The sequence below is a fragment of the Panthera tigris genome, chromosome B1 (assembly GCF_018350195.1).
Source record: "Panthera tigris isolate Pti1 chromosome B1, P.tigris_Pti1_mat1.1, whole genome shotgun sequence".
NCBI classification, from domain to species: Eukaryota; Metazoa; Chordata; class Mammalia; order Carnivora; family Felidae; genus Panthera; species Panthera tigris.
In genome coordinates, this window is record NC_056663.1 from 121,484,850 (window position 1) to 121,497,616 (window position 12,767).

General features: G+C 37.5%; 1 protein-coding gene across 1 annotated transcript in view; it reads right to left on the reverse strand.

Annotated features, from left to right (window-relative positions):
- Positions 1–12,767, reverse strand: part of LOC102968367 (microsomal triglyceride transfer protein) — a 41,737-nt gene that overhangs the window by 13,822 nt on the left and 15,148 nt on the right. Inside the window, exons 8-11 of the mRNA XM_007080961.3 lie at positions 9,327–9,495; positions 7,672–7,779; positions 1,770–1,982; positions 73–284 (exon numbers count right to left, since the gene is read on the reverse strand). Of these exons, the coding sequence (XP_007081023.2) occupies positions 73–284; positions 1,770–1,982; positions 7,672–7,779; positions 9,327–9,495 (702 nt within the window). The remainder of the gene's footprint in view (positions 1–72; positions 285–1,769; positions 1,983–7,671; positions 7,780–9,326; positions 9,496–12,767) is intronic.

Here is a 12,767-nt window from a genome sequence, read left to right on the forward strand (position 1 = left end):
TATACAAATAAGCTTGAACAAATAAAATAAGCTTGCTTAAATAAACGGAGAGACAGGTGCACTCTATCATACCTTGCAGGCATTTCAAAACGTAGGATGTCTTGAACAAGAGTGAGCATGTATTTATTCATTTCTTTGGGAAGCTCCCCAATAGAGAGAAGAATGTTTTTTACTTCTATGTAGGATGGATTGTTATTTAAAATGATAGCAGCTGCAGTAGTGCGCACAGTCTTTTCATGAACTTTACGATTCTGGTGGTATATCCTGTTCAAAGTCTTCTTGACCTGTTCAAAGATGTTCAAACTTAGTGCACATCTAGATTTTTTAAATTGATATTGTAGCAGGAACAGTTGTGCTCTTAAAACATACGTGTGTTCTTACGTTTCCCAAGGTTCTTTGCAGTTAGGTTGGGGCCGTAATTGTAGCTAATGGACTATGAAGAGAACGGCCATGGGAAACTTCTAGACTGAGACAGTTAAGAGCTGCTGTGCCTTCTCCCTCTGTTTTTATTACTACTTTAGTAGGCTTAGAGCCACATTTTCCTTACCTACACTAGGCATAGCATGAATGAGAAATAAACTTTTGATAAGCTGAGATTTTGTAGCTCATTTGTTATTGCAGCTTATCATGGTGTTACCCAACTAATATTGACTTTTAAAGACTACTGTCACATAGCAATAGATCTCTGGGGAGCAATGGCTATATTAGCTGATATTTCCTTACAATGGAGTCTCTCAGGATCTTCCCTTTATCCTTTTTTAAAATTAATAAAACTTTCATTTTTTAGAGCAATTTTCGGTTCACAGCAAAACTGAGCTGAGAGTTCCTATATACCCCTTGCTTCCAGGCTCCTCCCTGCCCAGCACATACAACCTCACCTCTATCAACATCCTGCATCCTACATTTGATAAAACCCATACTGCCATGTCGTTGTCACCCGGAGTCCACAGGCTACATTAGGGACTTTTTTTTTTAAACAAAATATTAACACCAAAGAAAACTTGCCAAAATAATGGCATTCTGTGGCAACGAATAATTTCATTGGTTACTAGCATTATGTGGTATGGAGTGAGGTGGGGGTGCTCTGTACTAGGCATTTCTGAACAGTTCTTTCAATTCCCACTTCCCTCTGCTTTTTTTTATTTCCCCTAAATCTTGGCCTTGTTCTCAGGTATATAGGAGTTAAATGACTCACCTGAGCAAAACAACTGGGAAGGAACAGTCAATTTATTTGTGGGTCTGTCTGTCTCAAACACTTGTGGCCCTAGCCATCATGCTCTGCAGCCTACGACTTTGACACAAAAGCAGTGGGAGGGTTCTCAGCTGCAAACCGGAAATATCATTCTCAGCAGACAGCTTATCTTGAGGCTTATAGACTTTTCCGCTCTTAGAAAAGTTTAATTTAGATGGCTTCCTGAAAATGTAGCTATAGGAACCACCGCAGTAATCCTTAAGCCAGGATATTTCAGTGTTGAAAATTTAACAGCATCTTAAAACTTATGGAAGTAAAGATATTTCTGGAAAGAGTTTGTTTCTTAAAATAAGAGAATGTGCTTCAATATTTATGCTTCAGGATACGGGACATTATCTATTCAAAATGTGAGGCTGCTTCAAAATAGCCTTAAATTCAATTTAAGAGTTATTTCTAAACAGGAAAGAGAGATCCTCAGTTTGGAAAAAAAAAATAGGATGACTTCACAGAACTTTGCATTTGACTCAAGTTTAGGCATGCTTCTTTTCTTTTGTTTATGTTACAAATATTCTTTTACCTCATCAGTTATGAAAGAGACATCGTATCTCTGGAGAGCAGTGGTAGCGAGGTGGCTGACGGGCCCTTCTCCAGCCTCTGCAAACTTCAGAAGGAGTGGGATGCCTTCCGGCAGCAGAGCATTCTTCAGAGCCAATAGGTACATCATGGTGTCCTCTTTTTTCTCTGCTCTTTCAAGTCCTCCTAGGATTAATTTCTTGGCTTCTACCACTGCCTAAAAAAAATCACATACTACCTCAAACATACATACGACCACAAATTACACAAGGCTTGGACAACACTGGCTTCACTCTTGGACCTAAGAAAACAACCTAAAGTTTTATTTATTTTTTTTAATTTTTATTTTATTTTTTATGTTTATCTGAGAGAGAGAGAGAAAGAGAGAGACAGACAGAGCATGAGCAGGGGAGGCACAGAGAGAGGAAGGGAGACACAGAATCTGAACCAGGCGCCAAGCTCTGAGCTGTCAGCACAGAGCCTGACATGGGGCTTGAACCCACAAACTACGAGCTCATGACCTGAGCTGAAGTCAGATGCCCAACTGAATGAGCCACCCAGGCGCTCCAAAAACAGCCTAAAGTTTTAGAAAGTTTTGCACTAGTTGCCTGACTGAGACACACAATAAAAATGAATAAGTATACTTTATAAAGGTGTTCTTTTTTTTAAGAAATGCAAAAATTAACATATTCGTAAGAAGCAATTTATACGACTAATAATAGATATATAGGGCACCTGGGTGGTTCAGTCAGTTAAGCATTCGACTCTTGATTTCAGCTCAGGTCATGATCTCATGGCTTGTGGAATTGAGCCTGGCATCAGGCTCTATGCTGACAGCACAGAGCCTGCTTGGGATTCTCTCTTTCTCCCTCTGCCCCTTACTTGTGTGCACATGTGCACTTGCTCTCTCTCAAAGTAAATAAGTAAACACTTAAAAAAATAGGTATATTTACTTTTGAACACATTCTGAATGTATAAAGTCATTTTTAAAATTCCTTTGTGATTGATTATTCGTAAAACTATCCACTCATTGAATTTCTAAAGCAACAATTAAATGGCACCTAAATGATGCCACATACTTCTTCTTAAGTAATAATTTGGTGAAAATACTTAGAACTTGACCATAAGGTCTTGTTCTCAATGTTTAAAAAGGGCTTGTTTCCACTTGAATCAAAATTTGATTAATGCTGCCATACAGTTCAAAAAATATTTCAGAAAAAATGTCTTCTATATGGCAGATACTTTGCTAGGTACTTTTCACATATGTTCTTTAATCAAAAAGGCCCCTTTTCCTGGCCTAGGGAAAAAAAATGATTGAGTATAAGTTAGTAAGTCAATGGAAAAGCAAAGTAAAAATAGGGACACCTAGATTCTGGTTTTTGTCACTATCTATGTTTTAGGGGCTTCAGTTTCATCTTTAAAGAGTCCTAAAATCTAATCCATCTGTAGGATTTGGAAATTATGAAATTAAGCTACAGGGACGTGCGCACGCACACACACACACACACACACACACACACGCACCAGAGGAGAGACAGAGAGAGAGGGATAGGAGTGGGGGAAGATATAAAAGGTCTCTAAATGGAAGGAAAGGCACTAAATTTCACAGGTAATAAGAGAAATGCCATTTCTCAACTATCAGATTGATTAAAAGATTCAAAAGTTTGATAAGACACTTTCCTATTGAGGCTATGGGGAAATAGGCGTTCTCGTGCATTACTGGTGGACGCATAAAATGATACAATTCCTAAGGAAGGTAACTGGCAAAAGCTAACATATCTGCATTTTGTTCCAGCAACCCTAGCCCTGAGGCTATGTCTCCAAAAACGAGAAAAAAAGTGTGCCTATGATTATTCATCTCAGCATTATTTGTAACAGCAAAATGGTAGAAACCACCTACTGACCACAGGCGGGAGATGCTGAGGACACTGGTATGCCGACACATGCAGTTCTAAGCACTGCTAAAAGGAACAAGGAAGATCTCTGAGAACAGTATGGGATGGCTTCCCGGGTATGTTGTTAGGAGGACAAAATAAGACACAAAAGAGTGTATATTTTGTGAAAGAAAAAATAAGTAAAAATGTGTGTGTACATTTGCTTAGGAAGCATAGGAAGGAGAAACCAAAAACTGACACTGGTTACATGGAGGAGGCTGGTGAGAATGGGTGGAAGGGGTAAGAAAGGGAACAGGACCCCTTTGAGAATGCTTTTAAAATGCAGTTTTGACTTTTGAACATGTCAATATTTCACATATTCAAGAAATACAACTCAATCAGCAAGGATGGAAGATTGCTAAAAGTGAATTCAAACAGAAGGGAATGTATATGTGTATCAAACTGCTAACATAACTAAACAAAAGAGAATAACAGAGACTTCTGAATATGGACCCCTGGCTGTCTATCTTTTTTTTTTTTTTACATTTATTTATTTTTGAGAGGCACAGAGAGAAAGAGAGAGAGAGAGAGAGAGAGAGAGAGAGAGAGCGCATGAGCAGGGGAGCAGGGAGGGGCGGGGCAGACAGAGAGGGAGACACAGAATCCAAAGCAGGCTCCACGCTCCGAGCTATCAGCACAGGGCCTGACAAGGGGCTCGAACCCACAAACCATGAGATCATGACCTGAGCCAAAGTCGGACGTTTAACCAACTGAGCCACCCAGGTGCCCCATCTGGCTGTCTATCTTTAGTATATTCCAAAACAAAAGAACTGTGATGAAGTCGTAACCTTTATTTAGTCTGATTTTTGTAGCAATATCAGTGTAGCAATTCCCAAACTATTTTGTGTGCATTTTAGGCCTGAGCAAATGAATCAACAGGTTGATGTTCTAGAACACCAAGGTTCTCACTATAGGAGAAGGAAGATAAATTTATGGCATGGAAGGAGAGAAAGAAGCTTGTTGTACTGGCCCGGAATTAAAGACAGCAGTATGCACTCACCATATGATAAATATAAATACAAATATACGTATTTTGTCCATCTTAAGGGCCAAGATGCAATAGCACTCAAGTAATTAGAAGTAAAGCATTTAGGGGTAAAATGCCAGATATCTGCAACTCAATCTCAAATGGTTCAATATAAGTACAAATAAAATGAAATAAAACAGAATGACGTAGTGGAAATATGCAAGATGTTGAAAATTGGCAAATCTAGATGAAGGGTACACAGATGTTTGTGGAATTGTGCTATTCTTACAACTTTTCTATAGGTTTGAATTTTTTCAAATGCAAATTTGAGGAAAAACAAAATTAGGAGGCAAGGAGGTTGAAATGTACGCCAAAAACTAATAGAAAAAAGAAATAGGGGGCTTTGTACTCAATGAGTAAACTTGACCAGCTGCCACTCGGACTGTCACAGGGCAGGTGGGAGCTTTCATGCTAGCAAATGCTGGAAAATCTTTAGTAGTCTATCAGATGGCAGGTACCATTTGGGCAGTAGAAGTATTGTATGCCTTGTAAGGAGATACCTTAAATTTTTGCTTAGAGTACATCATTTTCTTCCTATTCATATGTCTGTGATTTGGGCTGGAGATAGATGAATATTCCATAGCAGAAGGTTGAAAAGAAAATGTGAGCATTTACAACAATCTATCTGGTGACTAATTTTCTTCAAAGATGCATTGTTTTAAAAGTTGCTCAAAAACATTAACAGAATTGAATGACAGTGATAGTGGATAGTTTTGAGCTACCTACAAGGTAAATCTAAAGATGTGAGTAGAACTTGGCTTTCCTGTTATCAGCAAAACTTTACATTTAATTCTTTGTTCAGTTTCCTTCTTGTGCTATTCTATTCTCTCTCAAGGTTGCAGCCACTCTCTGTTCCTGGCCCTAACTCCTCTTCTGGGCTGCAGGTGGATATGGTCATCTGCCTTTTGGACAACTCAACTTGGTGGCCCGAAGGACTTCAAATTTAACATGACCAAAACAAATTCATAGCTCTACCCTCCTCCCAACCCCCAAACTGGGTTCTATAAATTGTGCTTAAGTGGTTGACATCACCACACCTAGTACCCTACCCTGGAAGCTTAATAGTCACCCATCTTCTTACCTCTTTCACACTACCCACCCACATCCCATCAGTCGCTGGGTACTATTAACTCTACCTCTTAAATGGCTCTTGAAGCTGTCTCCTTCTCTCTACCTGCTGCCTCTATGTTAATTCAGACCTTTACTTATTCTTGCCCAGTTGTTGCAAATATTTCCAATCAAATCTTGCTGACTCTAATCCAGTCCACAGCTGGTCCATACACTCTGCTTCTTTCTAAATAAAAAATTATCTGAGCATATCATTCACCTGCCTAAAAACGCACTATTCTCCCTTCTCTCTATGGAATGAAGGTCAGACTTGTTAGCTTCTCATTAATAAACATCCAACCTCTTTTCTCTTTTCTGTATTTCCACTCTCATCTATCTGCCCCATAAATATGAATACTTTGTTTTCCAGCCCCACAGAATTTCTCATGTTCTCAGGCATACCAGACCAATTTTGACATTGGGCCTTTTCATGCATTGTTGTATTTCTCCTAGAATGTCCTTCATTCCATACTACCATCTCTTCACCTAAAGAGCTTTTCTATATGAAGTTCAAATATCACTATTTTGGTGAAACTTTCCCTAGCACCCCCAAACAGAATAGTTTGCTACATATTCCGTATTCTCAGAGCACTTCGTTTATATTTCAATATTATTTTTTGTTTGTATTTGAGAAATGGAGTGTAAGATCTTTGAGGATGGTAGAATATTTTATGCATTTTTATATTAAGGGATTAACATCACATCTAGCACAGAGTAGATGTTCATTAAATTATGTGAATGGATGTTTTCAGGTATGAGCTTTGTCTTTAGCCAAGATATTTGATACAGGATTACTGAGGTAAATTGGCTACTCAAATAATCATGGAAATTGGAAAATATAAGAAGTTATAGTTCTTTGATGTCATAGAAATAGTACAAATTTGATCTCTGCCTGAGCTTACTAAGCTGATACTCAAACATTTTCAATGCCATTTCTTTTTTAGTAATCTTTTTCACACTTAGCTTACATTCTAGTTATGGGTTGCCTCTTTTGGAACTATTTGGTTTCAAGAATGTTTTCTATATTATTTTTAAGAGCAAGCATTCTGTAAGCAAAATAATACAGTGACGTCTTTTTTGAGATAGAAGAAAAATGCTGACTATAAGCTGGCTATATAATAAATGTGGACAGAAAAAGACTTTTTATATATTTAACATTTTCAATCTATTTGCATTATAGAAAGATAGGCTATATTGGATACTAATCTATTTGGATTTTCTACATCTAGTTAAGCTTACAAAGTGAGTTTTTGGTTTTTTATGAGAAAGGTGTCAAAGTTGATAGTCCACTCTGGCAAATGGATAAACTTTGAGCCAATGAAATTAAAAATAAAATGTAAAGTTTTCGGTAATTAGAAATAACTAAATTCACACCATCAAAACTCAAAACTGCAAACCACACTTATAAAGTTCTCCTCTAGGAGATAGCCCTAGAGTCTAATATTTTTTCTAAGAATAAGAACTATACCATACATGCCATTGAAGGCTGCATACATAGTGGGCACTTAATAAATACAATTGGTGAGGGATTAATAGACTATTTACTCTTTAGCAAGCATTTGTTGAACATTATGCATCACATATTATTTTAAGCAATTGGCATTAACAAGACAAAGATCCATCTATGCATGGAGCTTATGATTTCAGTAGAAGATAAAAATAAGCAATAAATGTAATGAATAACGGAATTATATCAGGTATGTTAGATAACAATAATTGCTATGAAATAAAGAAAGTGGCGTAAGGTAAGGGGAAATAGGAGGGCCAGTGGTGGGCAGCTCAGTAAGACATAGAATGGTCTGGAACTATATAACACACAAGATTGGATTCACACTTACTTTGAGTTTGCAGCCTTCATTCTGACACAACTTCTTGACGAGGGCCCCAATGATGATCATAACAGTTTCTCTGATGTCATTGCTCGCAAAGGAACCTTTGAACTTACTCTATTAGCCAAACAGAGATAAAATAGGTTATCAAAATATTTAAACATTTCTGAGGGACATTTTTAGAAATGAAGACACAAAGTAACCAATGTCTAAGAGAACTGTTTTATGTTCCTAGATAGCAAATTCAAAATTTTGATTTGGGGATACTTGCAAATTCACTACCTAACTTTGAATCGAAGAGTTTATGGAATCTCTCCTATGCAAGTCTTATTAACATATGAACTATGAACTCAGGAAGTCTATGAACTCCTGAGAGGTTTATGGATTGGGCTCACTGGGTTAGTGAACAAAAAAGGAAAAGAGATCTGTAAAATTTTGTGTATGGGTGAAGAGGGGATTCATTGCTTTTTTCTTCTTCTTCTAAAGTTTATTTATTTATTTTGAGAGAGAAAGAGAAGGAGAGACCACAAGAGGGGGAGGGGCAGAGAGAGGGAGAGACAGAATCCCAAGCAGGCTCCTTGCTGCCAGCATAGAGCCCAATGCAGGGCTTGCACCCACAAACCGTGAGATCATGACCTGAGCCGAGATCAGGAGTTGGATGCTCAACCAACTGAGCCACCCAGGTGCCCCGGGGTTTCATTGCTTTTATCAGGTTCTTAAACGATCTCACTTTCCAAAAAGATTATGAATTATTCCACTAGATCATAAGCAGATAAGTGCACATTTTGTTTTTAAATCTTGGACCAAGAGAAGTCTAGTTTTATTTCCAATATAAATTTTTTAATATTGGAAGAATTGTACCTCTTCAATGTATTGTATATTAAATGCTGTGAAGACTTTTGAACTCAAAATAAATCTTTTAAAATCAATTTTGAGGGGCGCCTGGGTGGCGCAGTCGGTTAAGCGTCCGACTTCAGCCAGGTCACGATCTCGCGGTCCGTGAGTTCGAGCCCCGCGTCAGGCTCTGGGCTGATGGCTCGGAGCCTGGAGCCTGTTTCCGATTCTGTGTCTCCCTCTCTCTCTGCCCCTCCCCTGTTCATGCTCTGTCTCTCTCTGTCCCAAAAATAAATAAAAAACGTTGAAAAAAAAATTTAAAAAAAAATAAATAAAATAAAATCAATTTTGGGGGATGCCTGGGTGGCTCAGTCAGTTTAGCACTCAACTTCAGCTCAGGTCATGATCTCACAGTTCTTCGATTTGAACCCCCATCAGGCTCTGCCCCGACAGTGTGGAGCCTGCTTGGGATTCTCTCTCTTTCCTTCTCTTTCTGCCCCTCTCCAATTCATGCTTTCTTTTTCTTCTCTCAAAAATAAATAAATAAACTTAAAAAACAAATAAAATAAAATAAAATTTTGAAGCATAACCAAGACTCATCTCCTCTGAAATTTTATCCCATGTCACATTATATGATGGGTGAATACAATCTTTATATTTCTATATGGTATAGTTTATGTTATTTAGAGGAATTGCAAAGAAGACATTATGTGAAATAGTGTACTACAGTTAATGATTAATGGATGGAAGATAGCCCAATTCCTGTTTAGAGTCTTATGAACTTTTTAGCAGCTGACAAACTTTATTTTCACAGTGTTCATTTGACTTACAATGAGGCCTCTCAGGAGTTCTTCATTGGGATGGGAGGCAAATCCACAGGCATAGAGAAACCTCTCCTGGAGGATAATGCTACTGTCACTTTTGAAATCCAAAAAGTCCAAAATGGCGTCTAATGAGTCTGAAGTCTGAGCGGAGGTGACAGCATCCACAAGTTGAGGTCTACAAAAAAGGGGAAGTCATTGATATCAATTTTTAGCATGCTTAAGGAATTATTTAAATCTCTACCATTCACAGATTCTCCATTGATCTAAGTTTCATAAAGAAGTGAAATTTTTATATAAACAAAAAAATGAATAATTCCCTCAAAAAGACCCCCTAATTTTGTTTTAAACCTCCCATTTAATTCCTCGCTCTCTAGCTCAATGTATACTCAGAATATATAAACTAACTTCACATAATAGCCTAAGTCAAACATAATTTGGAAATTTGTATGTCAAAAAATTATACACTAGGTTCAAATTGTTTTCTCTACGAGTAATACATCAGAGTTATAGTCTCAAATATTGATTCTCTTTCTCTAATTATCTCGACAAATATATACATTTCTTAAATGCCTAATTTAACTCAGGTGCTATTAGGAAATTCTTTTAACTTTAGTATATATCCAAGGGAGAAGATTTTGCCCATTGTTTCTAAAAATAAAAAGTACCATGGTATATTCCAATGTTCAACCATAATGATTATGTGTGGGCAGAATGGAACTCCTATAGGCAAGTTCTCATTAGATATACCATGGTATATCTAATGAGAACTTGTATTGTGTACATTCTTGTTCATCCAATGTATTGTGTACATTCTTGTTCATCAAGAATCTTTGGTTAGTTGAGTCTGGGATGGTAAAATTTCTGAAACTAGTTGTCATGCTAATGAATATATCATGTATGTAAGTATATTCCACATTGTATACACACACCATACATGTGTTTAGTGCTTTATACTATAAAAAAAATGATATACTTGCACTGTATCATTTTGTTCCTAACAAAAAACCTAGTGAATGAAGCAGACACTGAGAGATAACACTTATTAGGTGCCTAGTATGTAAGTATTGCACTATAAATTTTAAATATGCAATTTTTGCTTTCACTTCTTCGTCTGTGAGATGGGGTTAAAAATAGTGGTTACTTTCAAATTTTTGGGAGAACTGGACTGCATAATCTATGCAGAGCACTTAGAATAGTGTTTGACATGTGGTAAATACTCAATAAAAATACACTGCTATTAACAATTACTTCATTTAATAGACTAAACATCTCTGTCAGTTTAATACTAATATCCCCCTTACATATGAAGAAACAGACTGCAAGGCCCTATAGGTGTTAAGCGTATAGCTGGAGTTGGAACTCAAGGTTTTTCTGACCTGAGGTGTCTCAGGTGTCCATGATCTTTTATTTTGTAATTTTTTAAAAATTTTTTTTAACGTTTATTTATTTTTGAGACGGAGAGAGACAGAGCATGAACGGGGGAGGGTCAGAGAGAGGGAGACACAGAATCTGAAACAGGCTCCAGGCTCTGAGCAGTCAGCACAGAGCCCGACGCAGGGCTCGAACTCACGGACCGCGAGATCATGACCTGAGCCGAAGTCGGCCGCTCAACCGACTGAGCCACCCAGGCGCCCCTATTTTGTAATTTTTTAAAAAAAATGCTTATTTATTTTTGAGGGGGGCTGTTGGGGCAGAAAGAAAAGGAGACAGAGGATCCAAAGCAGTCTCTGCACTGACAGGAATGAGCCCAACGCAGGCCTCAAATTCACAAACCATGAGATCATGACCTAAGCCAAACTCGGATGCTCAACTGACTGAGCCACCCAGGTACCCCCATTATCTTTTAAATACATTGGTGTTTCCCAAAGTGTTGTCCATGTGGTTCTAGTCCTACAACATGCTGTAAGCAAAGGGATCTTCAAGGCTGTTTAAGTTTAGAAAATGTTTAAGGAAACTTACACCTAATATTATATGATTAAATATGCTGAAAATTTCTACAGCCAAGAAAACTATTTGATTTGATTTCACCCCACGCTTTTCTAACTCAGTTGCTCACAGAATCCTTTCCTCTTGCCATACTTGCTAGTATTCTGCAAATTACAGGATACACACAATGGACTCTTTGGGAAATGTTATATTCTACCACCCTGACTTGCACTATCCTACCGTAAACAAAAAGAATTATTCTCTGTATTTTACAGATGTTGAAAGTGAAACTTGGAGAAGCTAAATGTAAACAATTTGCTCAAAGGTTATATGCTGTTGGAAGTCAAAATTAGAAACGAGGTTTTCTGATTTTAGTTCATCCTAGTATCCTTTCCATTACATTATGCTACATGTGGTCTACATATGATATGGCACGATATTATGTAAATACAAGTATCTCCTGCTTTTCCAAAGTTTGTGTTAGGCTACTTTGCTTTTACAAAAGACCTACATTAGTACTTGTTTTTGCTAACCAAAAGAAATCCTGAAGAGGAATTTTGCTTTTACCAAAAAAAGGTGAAAAGCAAAATAGCATTCAACGTGTTTTGCAGCAAGCCTGTTATAGAGGCAGTGTGGACCCTGAGCAGTGAGGGTAGCCCCACCAAGCCCCTTCCCTGGGAAGCACACTCAGCATCTTACAATCAAGTCACGATAGCCTAGAACTGTATCTGTGAGCATCTGTGCTTTCTCTCAATGTATTGTGTACATCCATTAGCAAGATAATGGCCTAAGGTATCAGAAAAACCTCAAAAGTTATTTTGGGGGTCTGGAAATGGTCAAAAGATTTGCCACGTAAATTAATGGTAATTTGTTGCTTTGCACAATTGCGGGTTACAAAAGGTTTCATAGAAGTCTCCACTTTTGGATAGCAGGAGAAACCTGTAATCTGATTTAGAAAATACATCATGAAATCATCCAAATTGTTGCCACCTGAAGGTTTCTAGGACTCACATAAGGTTAAAGTGTCATACAATCTCCATTCTAAATTAATAGCTAATTTTTAAACTTTTATGGTCAGTATCTTTGCCTTTCCTATAAAGAAAAATCACCCTACAAATATATTTTAAAGTTCTACGATTAAAACATGAGTCTGAGAATTTATTATTTCGTGTATTTTTCAATTTCTGGTTTAAATATTTATTTTTGAAGAGAGCAACCAACTCTGTTTAGTCATATGGAGTTCCTATCAATTTTTTTAAATGTCCTCAAGGCAAGTAAATAACAAATACAATCAAGAATAAACAGACCTCTCTGTTACTTTTAAGTTATTTATTTATTTATTTTTGAGAGAGAGAGAGCATGCATGCATAGGTGCACACAAGTCAGGAAGGAGCAGAGAGAGGAGAGAGAAAGAATCCCAAAGCAGGCTCCACAATGCCAGTGCAGAGCCTGATGCCAGGCTCAAACCCACAAACCGCAAGATCATGACCTGAGCTAAAGTCGGGCGCTTAACCAACTGAG